The following is a 12,455-nucleotide window of genomic DNA, read 5'->3' on the forward strand; positions in this document are numbered from 1 at the left end:
CTGGTGGATTTCTTTGAGAAAGTCACTAGGGCCATGGATGAGGGTAAAACAATACATACCGCCTAACTCAACCTGGCCATGGCATTTGGCACAATTCCCCACAGGTATTATAAATAAACTCACAAAACTGGGCATAAATCCCTGCATCACCAAATGGATGGTTGGCTCACGGACATGACATGTGGTTAAAGTGGGTGAATCCAGATCTAGCAGGAGGCAAATTACAACTGGTTTGCCACAGGGCTCAGTGCTAGAACCACTCATTTTCACAATATACTTATCTGAAGTCAAGACTAATGTAGAAGGACTCTGGATGACAAAGTTTTCTGACAACTGGAAGCTGTTTGCAGTCATTGAATTCCCCAGTGATGTAGATATCCTTCAGGAGGGTCTAGATCAGACAAATGAATGATGCCAGAACCATGGCCTAAAACTAAATTAAAAACAAAAATGCATTATCATACCCTTTGGGAAGTCAAATACTCCTGAAAATTACAACATCAATATCACATCCCTAAGAGAAGACTCACAGGTGAGAGACCTAGGTACACAGATAGACAGTAGCTTGAACTTTGACCACCATGCCTCCACAGTGGTGAGGATGTCCTTCTATGTAGCACAACATATAAGTAAAGGTATGGCATCCAGATTCAAGGAAATTATAATCCCACTGTACTCAGCCCTCATTAGACTAATAACTGAGTACAATTCACCATCTGGCATGTATTTAACTAGGCACTTAGAGCAGCTGGAGTGGCCTCAGAAGTTCCTCACAAAGAAAATACAGGGTGCAAACAATATGCCCTATGTGGTTAGACTAAAAGCCCTATCCCTTTACTCTGTTTCCTATCGACTGTTAAGGGGTGACCTATGCCTGACCTACAAGGCACTCACAAATTCAGCCCTGATGGAGCTGCTACACTTCTGCAAGCTATACAGCACGGGGGGTGACCTGATCTAGGAATCTAAATTTAGTCAGCGACTCAAACAAAACATGCTGGAGAGCCAGATATATGTCTCAGAGATTGTCTCTTCTTTAAAATAGGCTTTCTATTCACATTAATTAGAGCCCTTCCCTGGCCCTCTTCAAATGCAATTTGGATCAACAGATGGGGAATCACAAATTCATACTTGGAGTAGTGTCTATGTCCCTTATGGACAGGGGCAATCTTTAACATGCTCAATGTATAGGCGCAAATCCATGCCATCCTCTTGCCCCTAGGTGCTATATATTGGGTAAAATCGTGTTATATTGGCTCGGCTTGTAAGGGCTCTTAAGCAGCGGTTAATAATGTCCTATGAACCTATGATTCACACTATAAAACATATGGCAGTTTGTAGTTGTGAGTGCATTTTGTCTGCCATACCTACAGATGGCAGTGTTACAAATTCTCCACAGTTCCTAGTTTCAGGCTGCTTTAACACTGTGTCACTCCTTCTCTCAGCTGTCAGTTTTACAATGGCTTCTGGTTGTGTAGGAAGTGCTTTAAACTGTCTTCCAGAAGATATTCTAGTGGAAGTTTTCTTTTATCTTCCTGTCAGGGATCTGCTTAGAATCAGCAGGTGAGTGATGGATTTTTTTGAATAGTTTTTCATTTCCTTTGCCCCAGTCAGTCAATTTTTGCTCTGGAAGGTAGTGTTATTGTCAAAGTGTTTTGTGTGTGTCTGTGATTAACGTAGCAAGTAGAAGTAAGAATCAGTTTGTCTCATTTATTTTAGTTATTGAATTACTATTTAATAAAATGTATTAAAGTTAGAATCAGCGTTGGTACAAAAGCTTAGAGAATTAATAAATGAATTTGTAAGAAGATGTTATTTAAGTGACAGATTAATAGTTTTTCTGTTTTGATGTAGATTCTTAAGGAAAGAGTATTTATTAGATAGCCTACTGCAGAGTTTAAATGTTTTGTAATGCAGCTGTTATTATGCTATGACAAAAGCAATTGTTTAAAATGAAAAGCTTTGTTAAGCTTTCTTGCATCAAGTGCTGAGTATATGATTGTGTACACACATGCAAGAGGTGGCTTATTAAAGGCAGATATAAGGATGTCAGTGTTTTTGTGGTTGGGCATCATCTTTCAGTCTGTTAATAAAGCTGGCACTGATTTAGTGAATGCTTGACTGCACATTTCCAGTAACTGGGTAACCTTTTTACACATATCAGTAGAATGTGTATTTGTGTATTTCTGTTTGCCTGCGATACAGATATTAGTGTGGTTCAGTACTGATACCTACATGTCCCCCTCCTTTTTGACTGTATATCTTGATCTACATTGCACTGTAAATGCAGCCTTAATTAACAGGATTCTTCTCGTTTGTTTTAGTTGGCTTTTTATTCCCACCAGTGTACCTGCTTTCATGAACAGACTTTCAACTCTCCAGTAACTGAGGTTTGGCTTAGAATAAATCACCCTTCCCTCGTAACTGCTTTTTTTTTTCTATTTGCTTATCCCCCCCCCTAAAAAAAACTTAGTAGTGTAGCACAGGTATTAAAAGCAGAAACCTTCTGTGCAGCTTATTGTATTCCAGGGCTTGTGTTTCTGTCTACTTGCATACTTTGTAACTGAGAAAATTAGTTAAACAGTCTGCACTTTCAGTTTGCCTCAGTAAAAAGGTGCTTATTGGTTCTTCTGTTTTTAATGAGTAAAACAAATGTGTATGGTGGTCCTTACCTAGATAAACAGATTGGCAGGTGTTCATTGGTTGATTTCCTGTTTCTAGTGTTATACTTTTCTTCTGCAGTTACTGGTTAACCACATAACCTATGAATGAGCTTTTAGTGAAACCTGTTTGTCCCACTTTTCTTGTGAAGTATCAAAGTATGCATCTGTCAGTTCAGTGTTGTACCATCTGTGCATATTTTGTAACCACATACAAAGAACTATCTGTAACTTTTAAACCCCATCAAGTTATCACATGGAACTGTTTATGCAATTGGTTTAAAATTTAAGAGTACATATAAACTTTCACATGTGAGTGAATTACATTTTCCGTAATGGGGGGGGGGGGTGTCACTTCTTTTGTCAGGTTTTAAAATGTCCCTTTCATTATTGTCAATTTTATTTTATTTCTTATTTTGTTAGTTGAGTAGTAACCAAATCAGCAAATGTTTCAGATAGTCAGAATGTTATCAACCCAAATGTAATGATGTTATATACCTTGCTATTAAATAGTAAATGGAAGGGCTGTTTTAATTATCTTAGGTAACCAAATAAGGCACCCTTGGTGCAAGTACCTGTTTCTTAGGTGTATCAAGAAACAGTGGGAGTTAGGTCAGTTTGCATAGTATTTAGCTGGAGATTATTTTTATTTATTTTTTGCCTGTGGCAGATCTCTTGGGAAAGTAATACCAATTTATGCCTACTGGGGATGTGGCTCTTTTTCTTATAATTCCTTATTATAATTTTTTCTTGACTGTATTTCATCACCACCATCATAGCCTTCATCACCACCATCATAGCCTTCAGGCATCTGTCTTGTATTTGCCTATTTGTTGTTCCCAAACCCAAGTGTTTTAGATAATAGGACAGGAAAATGAATGCCTGTTGTCGTCTGAGGGTGGGGAGATTTCTCACGGTTTTGCATCCAGGAAGAAAGAGATCATCATTTTCTCTCTACTCTTCCCTCATTAGACCAATCATAGAGTATAATGCCCTATTTGGCATGTAACTCACTAGACACCTGCAACAGCTGGAGGGGCCACAAAAGTACCACACGAAGATGATCCTAGGCCTTAAACACCCGTCCTACATGGACAGACTCAAAAAAGCTCCAGCTATTCTCTGTGTCATATCTACTACTAAGAGGAGATCTCTGCTTAACTTCCAAATCCATGTCTGACCCAGCTGTGTTAGAAATGCCACATCTAAAGAAATCCCAATCCCTCTGCACCACACGCTCCAGAGACCTCAACCTCATTACCACAACCAACAGAACATGCTGGAGGGACAGGTTCATAACCCAGAGACTGCCCATGCTCTGGAACAGACTTCCCATACATGTCAAGCAGAGCACCTCACTAACCCTCTTCAAGAGAAATCTTGATGAGTGGATGGGAAATAGAAAGTTCACCCTGGGGATCACTCTAGTGGCTGTACTTGATAGAGGCACTGGGAACTAACATTGGGTGGCACAATGCCAGGGCACTTCTATGGGCTAGGCTTGTAAAGGCGTCAGGGCCATTAGCCTAGTACACACCTATGAACCTATGTGATCCTGCATGCACTCAACATCCCGCCATTGGCTGCAAAGTATTATACAGTGCCTGCTATGCTGTGTCCACATATTGCAAACTTCTAAACCCTGATCATAATTTCATCTACAGAGCATGTGCACTCCCTGCTGGTTTGCACTTCTTGAGCCCAAGGTCGTATATGGCAAGTTGGTGTCTGTCACTGTGCAGCTGAGTGTATTTAAGTCATTGCATCAGGATAGATGCATTTTTTACTCCCTTCATAGAGAAGCTGGGGACTTCATATAGACCGTGTATGCCAGCACATTAGTGGTGAGCAAAGGTAGGCATCTTTCCCCAAAGTGCAGCAACCCTTGTACTGCTATAGTGTTAGGGTAACAGAAGCACTTGGTCTTTACAGTAAAAGTGCGCTGCATGACACAAAACCTAACTTTGGCCTCTTGACTGCTAATCTCCAGTTGAATATTTGTTAGTCCGTCTTGTCTTCAGAGGTTCTGTTCTACTCTTGGTAAGCATGCAACATTCTTAAAATATTCCTCCAGTGCAACTACAGAGGATTTTGCAATTTTTACATGAACCAAAAAATATCAATTTTTCATATAACCTCTGCGGCTCCAGGACCCTTCGAAGTTTAAATTAGCAGCGGTTTTAATGACTAATCGAGCCTCTGGTAGCTTTCACAGACTTTTTAAATAATGAGTAGTCGGGTTATTTAAATTACTACCCCCTAAACTGTGTTATTGACCGCTTACTTTATAAAAATGAAACTTGAATTGAATTTTAACGAAGAAGGGTCCTGCAGCCTTACTTGCAATTTTTACATGAAGAAATGTCAGCTTGGAAATCAGTGGAGTCTGTTTTGTGTAATGTATATTGCTGTAATTGTGAAGAAAAAACTACTTTGTACTAATGTTATGACACTGACTGGCATGGCATGTTCTTGCATTTTTGGAGGAAATGCATCTTATCCCAGCTGTTCACCTCTGAAGTTGAATTAATTTCTCCTTGAGGTTAAATAAATTACCTGTGTTTTAAAGGCCTGAAAGCAACACTTCTTGGTTATCGGGGAGGGGGATAAATATTTGTAGCTCACTTATGAGGTAAAGGTACTTTGGACTATCCCTGGGATTTAGTAAACTCCGTGTAGACTTCGTGTGAAGCCTACATGGAATTTACACGTGTGTCCGGTGAGCAGCACCACTCATTGCATATTCATGCAGAGCGCTGCGTTTAAATGTAAGTAAGATAGGTTTTGTAGCTGGCAACAGTGTTGCCAGCCATGAAACTGTGTAACTGGTATGAAACTGTGTATGTAAGTGAACACGGATAGTGCTCCTACTTTTGAGCAGAATGCCACCGAGATCACCAGAGCTTAACAGCTAGCTCTGAATTTCTTAGTGCAAGACATCTGGATAAAGGCCAACATAATGAGGGGAACAATGACCCAGAAATAGGGACATACTGGACATATTTCCTCTTTAGAAATGTGCTAGAATAACCAGGGGTTTGTGTTAAGATATGTTTTCTGAATGATATGAAGTCTGAAACTCAAATGTATATAATTGTTTGTCGTTACATCAGTCATGACAGCATCCCAGTGATGAGGCAGAAAATCACAAATTTGATAAGGAACACATCAAAAGAAATATAAGGGAAGAATCTGGACATTCTGTAAAAATCTGGACAATTGAGAGGTACGAATATGGTCCAAACACAGTACAGGTCAGTGTATCTACAGTGCAGATTATTGTGAGTTCCCATTCCTGGCATTCTGTACTTAAGTTGTATAAATGATCTGTGAGGGTACATGGACTGCCATGTAAAATAAACACTTCGAGGAAGTGTGTGTACTGAACAGGGACACACAGATGAACTACAGGAATGAACACAGGGAAAGAGGACAGGTGAAGCGACCTAATGTATAGCAGATGAGGACATGTCAATGGAAGGCAGTTCTAGCAACAACAACAGTCACATATCAATCTAGTCCAGTAGGGACTGCACATTGAAAATGTGTATTATGTGACTGTCACACAAGGTAACATAACAGTGGGGAGGATGTCTGTGAGAGAGAAGCATCCTTGCATGAATAATACAGAGGACATCTATCAGGATGTTACATAAAATTTGAGTAGGATGCATATTGTGACGCTGTGCCAACTTATTTGCCTGAATATGAGTATAATCTCAGCAGAGGTAGGTCTCAAGCAAGTGGGACACGGGTAAAGGCTCATGGGCAACATTAAAAGAAGCAAGCATAATCATAGACCGTATCAGAATAGTACCACCAGTAATCCCATGCCTCTGACCTAAAATACATGATTTACAGTGATCAGAGATGATTCTGCACAAACACACTTGTACAACTATTATGATGCAGCCACACTCTGAAGGTAATCTTGCATAGTGTTCTGGTACTGTAACATCTTATGGAGGTGTTAGGAGGGACACTGCTATACAGTACTTGTATGCAGCTTTATGATCGAAACAGGCTAGTTGACTGATGTGCATGGCATATATATATAGATGGGGGGATATATATATATATATATATATATATATATATATATATAGTGTGTATATGTATGTATGTGTATGTATGTGTGTGTATGTATATATATATATATATATATATATATATATATATATATATATATATATATATATTAGTACCATATTATATATCTATATCATCATCATCTTCTTTCAGCTGTTACTGTTAGGGGTCGCCACAGCGGATCATCTGTTTCCATTTCTTCCTGTCCTCTGCATCTTGCTCTCACACCAACCACCTGCATGTCCTCTCTCACCACATCCATAAACCTTATCTTAGGCCTTCCTCTTTTCCTGCATCCTTAGCATCTTTTTCCCAATATACTCCGCATCCCTCCTCAGCACATGTCCAATCAACGTAATCTTGCCTCCCTGGCTTTGTCTCCAACCCTTCCAACCTGGGCTGACCTTCTAGTATACTTATTCCTAATCCTGTCCACCCTCGTCACACCCAGTGCAAATCTTAACATCTTTAACTCTGCCACATCCAGCTCTAACTCCTGCCTTTTTGTCAGTGACACTGTCTCCAACCCGTATAACATAGCTGGTCTCACTACCCTCTTTTAGACCTTCCCTTTTACCCTTACTGGTACTCGTCTGTCACAAATCACTACTGACACTCTTCTCCACCCAATCCATCCTGCCTGTACTCTCTTCTTCACCTCTCTTCCACACTCACCATTACTCTGAACTGTTGATCCCAAGTATTTAAACTCATCCACCTTTGCCACCTCTACTACTTGCATCCTCACCATTCCTCTATCCTCCCTCTCATTCACACACACATATTCTGTCTTAGTCCTGTTGACTTTCATTCCTCTTCTCTCTAGAGCATATCTCCATCTCTCCAGGGTCTCCTCCACCTGTTCCCTACTCTCACCAGAGATCACAATGTCATCTGCAAACATCGTAGTCCATGGGGGACTCCTGTCTGATCTCGTCTGTCAACCTATCCATCACCATTGCAAATAAGAAAGGGCTCAGAGCTGATCCTTGATGTTATCCCATCTCCACCTTAAATGCATCCGTCACTCCCACCACAGACCTCACCACTGTCACATTACCCTCATACATATTCTGTACCACTTTTGCATACTTCTCTGACACTCCCGTCTTCCTCATACAATATCACAACTCCTCTCTAGGCACCCTGTCATATGCTTTTTCTCAGTCTACAAAAACACAATGCAGCTCTCTGACCTTCTCTGTACTTCTCCATCAACACTCTCAGGGCAAACATCGCATCTGTAGTGCTCTTTCCATGCATAAAACCATACTGCTGATCAGTAATCATCACGTCCCTTCTTAACCTTGCTTCCACTACTCTTTCCCATAACTTCATGCTGTGACTGATCCCTTTGTAGTTACTACAGCTCTGCACATCACCCTTATTCTTCAAAATCGGTACCAAAACACTTTTTCTCCATTCCTCAGGCATTCTCTCACTTTCCAAGATTTCATTAAACAATCTGGTTAGAAACTCCACTGCTATTTCACCTAAACACCTCCATGCTTCCACAGGTATGTCATCTTGGCCAACAGCCTTTCCGTCCTTCATCCTCTTCATAGCTATCCTTACTTCCTCTTTGCTAATCCATTGCACTTCATGATTCATTATCCCCACATCGTCCAACCTTCTCTCCCTCTCATTCTCTTCATTCATCAACCCCTCAGAGTACTCTTTCCATCTGCTCAACACACTCTCCTCACTTGTGAGTACGTTTCCCTCATTATCCTTTATCACCTTTACCTGCTGCACATCTTTCCTAGCTCGGTCCCTCTGTCTAGCCAATCGGTATAGGTCCTTTTCTCCCACCTTAGTGTCCAACCTTTCATAAAACTGTTCATATGCCTTAACCTTAGCCTTCGCCAGCTCTCTCTTTGCCATGCACCTCATCTCCTTATACTCCTGTCTACTTTCTTCATCTCTCTGACAATCCCACTTCTTCTTTGCCACCCTCTTTCTCTGTATACTCTCCTGTACTTCCTAATTCCACCACCATGTCTTTTTGTTATCCTTCCTCTGTCCAAATGTCAAACCAAGCACCTTTCTAGCCATCTCCCTTACTAGCTCTGCTGTAGTTATCCAGCTATTTGGTAACTCTTCACTGCCACATGGTTGTTGCTGCTGTTGTTCTCTATATTGTTACACACACACACATATATATATATATATATATATATATATATATATATATATATATATATATATATATATTAGTACTATATTTTGTATATATATGTACATACATACAGTACCATATATATGGATCTAGGACTTTTCACTGAAAAAGCGCTTTCCTTAAAGTGAGTTAAAAAAAAAAAAAAAGTATCTACGTTAATTGAAACTAATAATTATTACTGATACATGAAATAGCATTGTTTGTTAACTAAGGGATGATCTTCTCTTGTTATTATTACAGCTCCTTTTATCTGCACTCGGTTTACAGTTTAAGTTATGTATTGCCCTGCATTTATAGCAGTATCTGACACTAAATGAGTTATAGAGGTTTATAATGCTACAAAGTATTGTTGTTTACTGTAATTATACTTGGAACTGTGTTTGTGAAACATCTATACCTGCTCTCTATTTTTGGCCTTACGACCTTCTCTCTCTCTCTCTATATATATATATATATATATATATATATATATATATATATATATTACCAGAACTGTGTTCCAGACTGTCCCTGCTCCAAACACCTGCATTTACCCAACTGGACGCCTTTGAAGAATAGGGCAAACAAAGGAGAAAATCCTAACAGCTCCCAAAGAGACATTTTCCTTCTAAAAGGGCAGGGAAAGTATGTATTGACACTGATCCAAATAAACTGTTACTAAACGAATGTTAAGACTTTGCAAGGATAAGCAAGCCTCTCAGGCAGGTTAGCCAGCAGCCAAACCCTCTCCTCAGCCTCTCACTCCTTTCTTATATTTAATCTAAACCGCTTCTTACCCCCCCCCCCCCTTCCTACACCATCTGATTCATCCTTACTTCCCCTTAGACTACCAAATCTAATAGGGGATCTCTCCATTGCTACATAGCGACTGGCCACTAGGAGCAGTCTTAATCATAGATTTTTCATTGTATTTCCTACCCTATTTCTAAATCCCTACCTTCTTGACCCTGTTCCCAGTTTTTCCTTCACTCTGTTCCCAGTATCCTCAGACTCACTTATACTCCATCTCTCCATGGCATCCTTAAGAAGTTTCCTCTCCTCTAACATCCTGACCTTCTTTCTACTAGCCTCTGAACTTTCGTCTACATTCTCCTGCTTTCAGACTTACCTACTGGATTCTGATACTTCACTGATCTTCCTCCTCACTCTGCTCTGCTCTCTTGTCTCTACCCGCTCCGTTCGCCCTTCGGGCTCACTCTGCTCCCCTACCCTGCCTGCAATTCCCACCCGCCCCCAGTACTCCTACATTTATACCTGTAGAAGTCACACCCCCACTCTATCCACTCCAAATCAGACAAATCTCTTTATGAACTCACCCAACCCCTTTTGAACTCACATCATATCCACTAATTAACTAACTTACCTCCTCTTCTATCACATAAAGTCTTACTACTACTCCTCATCTGTTCTTACAATCTACCTCTCATCTTCTCTCCCACCTCCTCAAACATTATAATGCATACATCATTTATCCCCTCACAACTTCAACTACTCATCTGTATATCACTTCTACCTCCTCTAGCAACTACTTATCTCCTAACCTCCTATGAACAACCACTTTACTCTACCCTTGCCTTTTCCTCTACACACCTCTACACCTACATCACCTTTCTCTCCAACTTTCTTAAATCTCACTTTTAAACCCAATTACCTACTAGCCAAATACCACAGACTAGCACACTTTAAGATGAACACCACGAAACAAAACATACATTACGTACACACAAGGCATGCAACAATACTTGCCTCTGTGTGCACGTAATGTATTCAGGTAAGTAAAGTGTTATTTCGGAACACTACACACATTCGATTTATTAAAATCTCGATCATATGGTCTCGACCATATGCAAATCGAGATTTTAATAATCGATTATGTGAAGTGTTCCTATATATATATATATATATATATATATATATATATATATATATATATATATATATATATATATATATATGGTTCTAGGTCATAACACCGACAGCACACAACATCGACAATGACATCACCGACACCACATCATCGACAGCTCACAAACCACGACACCACACACTCAACACAGCATCCAACAACCAAGAAACAAAACAAATTCTGACCAAAACCACACACACAACACAAGCACACCTAAATCCTAACAAACAAGCACTAAACCTTACATACACAACTATCCACTACCCTAACGAAACCCTAACCCTAAGGTCTGTCACTATGACACTAACCTAACCTGCTCCTGACCCTAACTCACTTAACCGCTAACCCAAAACATTCAGTACTGCACCCTTACCTAACTCGCGCCCTAACCCTAACTCACTTAACCCGCCCCTAACCCAAAACATTCACTACTGCACCCTTACCTAACTCGCGCCCTAACCCTAACTCACTTAACCCACCCCTACCCCTACAGACCGCCAACATCGCACACTTACCTTACTTGCACCCTAACGTCCGTCACTACCGCATACTTACACATCCTTTCCCCATCTCGGTGTTTTCATCCGTCGATCTTCTCGCGTCGGTGATTTCGCTGTCGGTCTTCCCATCTGTCGACGTTCTAACCTAGACCCATATATATATATATATATATATATATATATAATGTTGTGTCTTTCGGCTTTTCCCAGTTAGGGGTCGCCACAGTGGAACTCCGGTCCGCTAATGATTGGCAGTAGATTTTTACATGCCGAGTTGCCGGCCCTGATACACAACCTTCAACGAAGGTATGCGCATCCATGCATGTTCATAGGTTCATAGGTTCATACTAGGCTATCTGCCCGAGGGCATTTACAAGCCTAGCCCATAGTTTTGTGGCTTACGCCACCCCTTTAGTATGGGGAACTATACCCATTATTTTGCTGTGCCTCTGTCGAGCAGTGACACTGAGGTAATCCCTGGGGTATATCTGCGATCTCCCATCCATTGGTCAAGATTTCTCTTGAACAAGGCCAGCGAGGTGCTCTGCCTCACATATACCGGGATTTTATTCCACAGCATAGGGAGTCTTTGGGTGATGAATCTATCCCTCCAGCACGTCCTATTAATAGCCGTGTCGAGGTTTAAGTCTCCGCCCTTGTGGCTCTGACGGATCTAGATTTTTGAGGTGCAGCATATTCATTAAATCTGGGTTTGACATGGCCTTGTATGTTAGGCAAAGGTCACCTCTGAGCAGCGGTGGCGACTGAATAGAGCTGGAGTTCTTTCAGTCGGGCAGCATAGGACAGATGTTTGAGACCCTTTATCCTTTTGGTGAGGAACTTTTGTGGCCTCTCCAGCTGCTGCAAGTGTCGGGTCAGATACATTCCGAATGGGGCATTGTACTCAATCACTGGTCTGATGAGTGATGAGTATAGGGAGACTATGACCTCCCTTGATCTAGATGAGAATCCCTTCATGATAAGGTGGGCAATGTAGAAGGTCTTCCTAACTACTTTAGCTACATGGGTGTCGAATGACAGACTACTATCAACCTGGGTCCCCAGGTCCCTGATAACGTCTTCTGTGCTCAGTGGATTGCCACCTATTTGGTAGCTAGGGG

The 12,455-nt window shown here is 40.8% G+C and overlaps 1 protein-coding gene across 1 annotated transcript in view; it reads left to right on the forward strand.

The window, feature by feature from the left end:
* Positions 1-1,441: 1,441 nt before the first annotated feature.
* Positions 1,442-12,455, forward strand: part of LOC122812288 (F-box/LRR-repeat protein 12-like) — a 101,762-nt gene continuing 90,748 nt past the window's right edge. Inside the window, exon 1 of the mRNA XM_044084690.1 lies at positions 1,442-1,563. Within this exon, the coding sequence (XP_043940625.1) occupies positions 1,460-1,563 (104 nt within the window). The 5' untranslated portion in view covers positions 1,442-1,459. The remainder of the gene's footprint in view (positions 1,564-12,455) is intronic.

The sequence above is a fragment of the Protopterus annectens genome, chromosome 9.part0 (assembly GCF_019279795.1).
Source record: "Protopterus annectens isolate FY-2018-M chromosome 9.part0, PAN1.0, whole genome shotgun sequence".
Classification (NCBI taxonomy): domain Eukaryota; kingdom Metazoa; phylum Chordata; order Ceratodontiformes; family Protopteridae; genus Protopterus; species Protopterus annectens.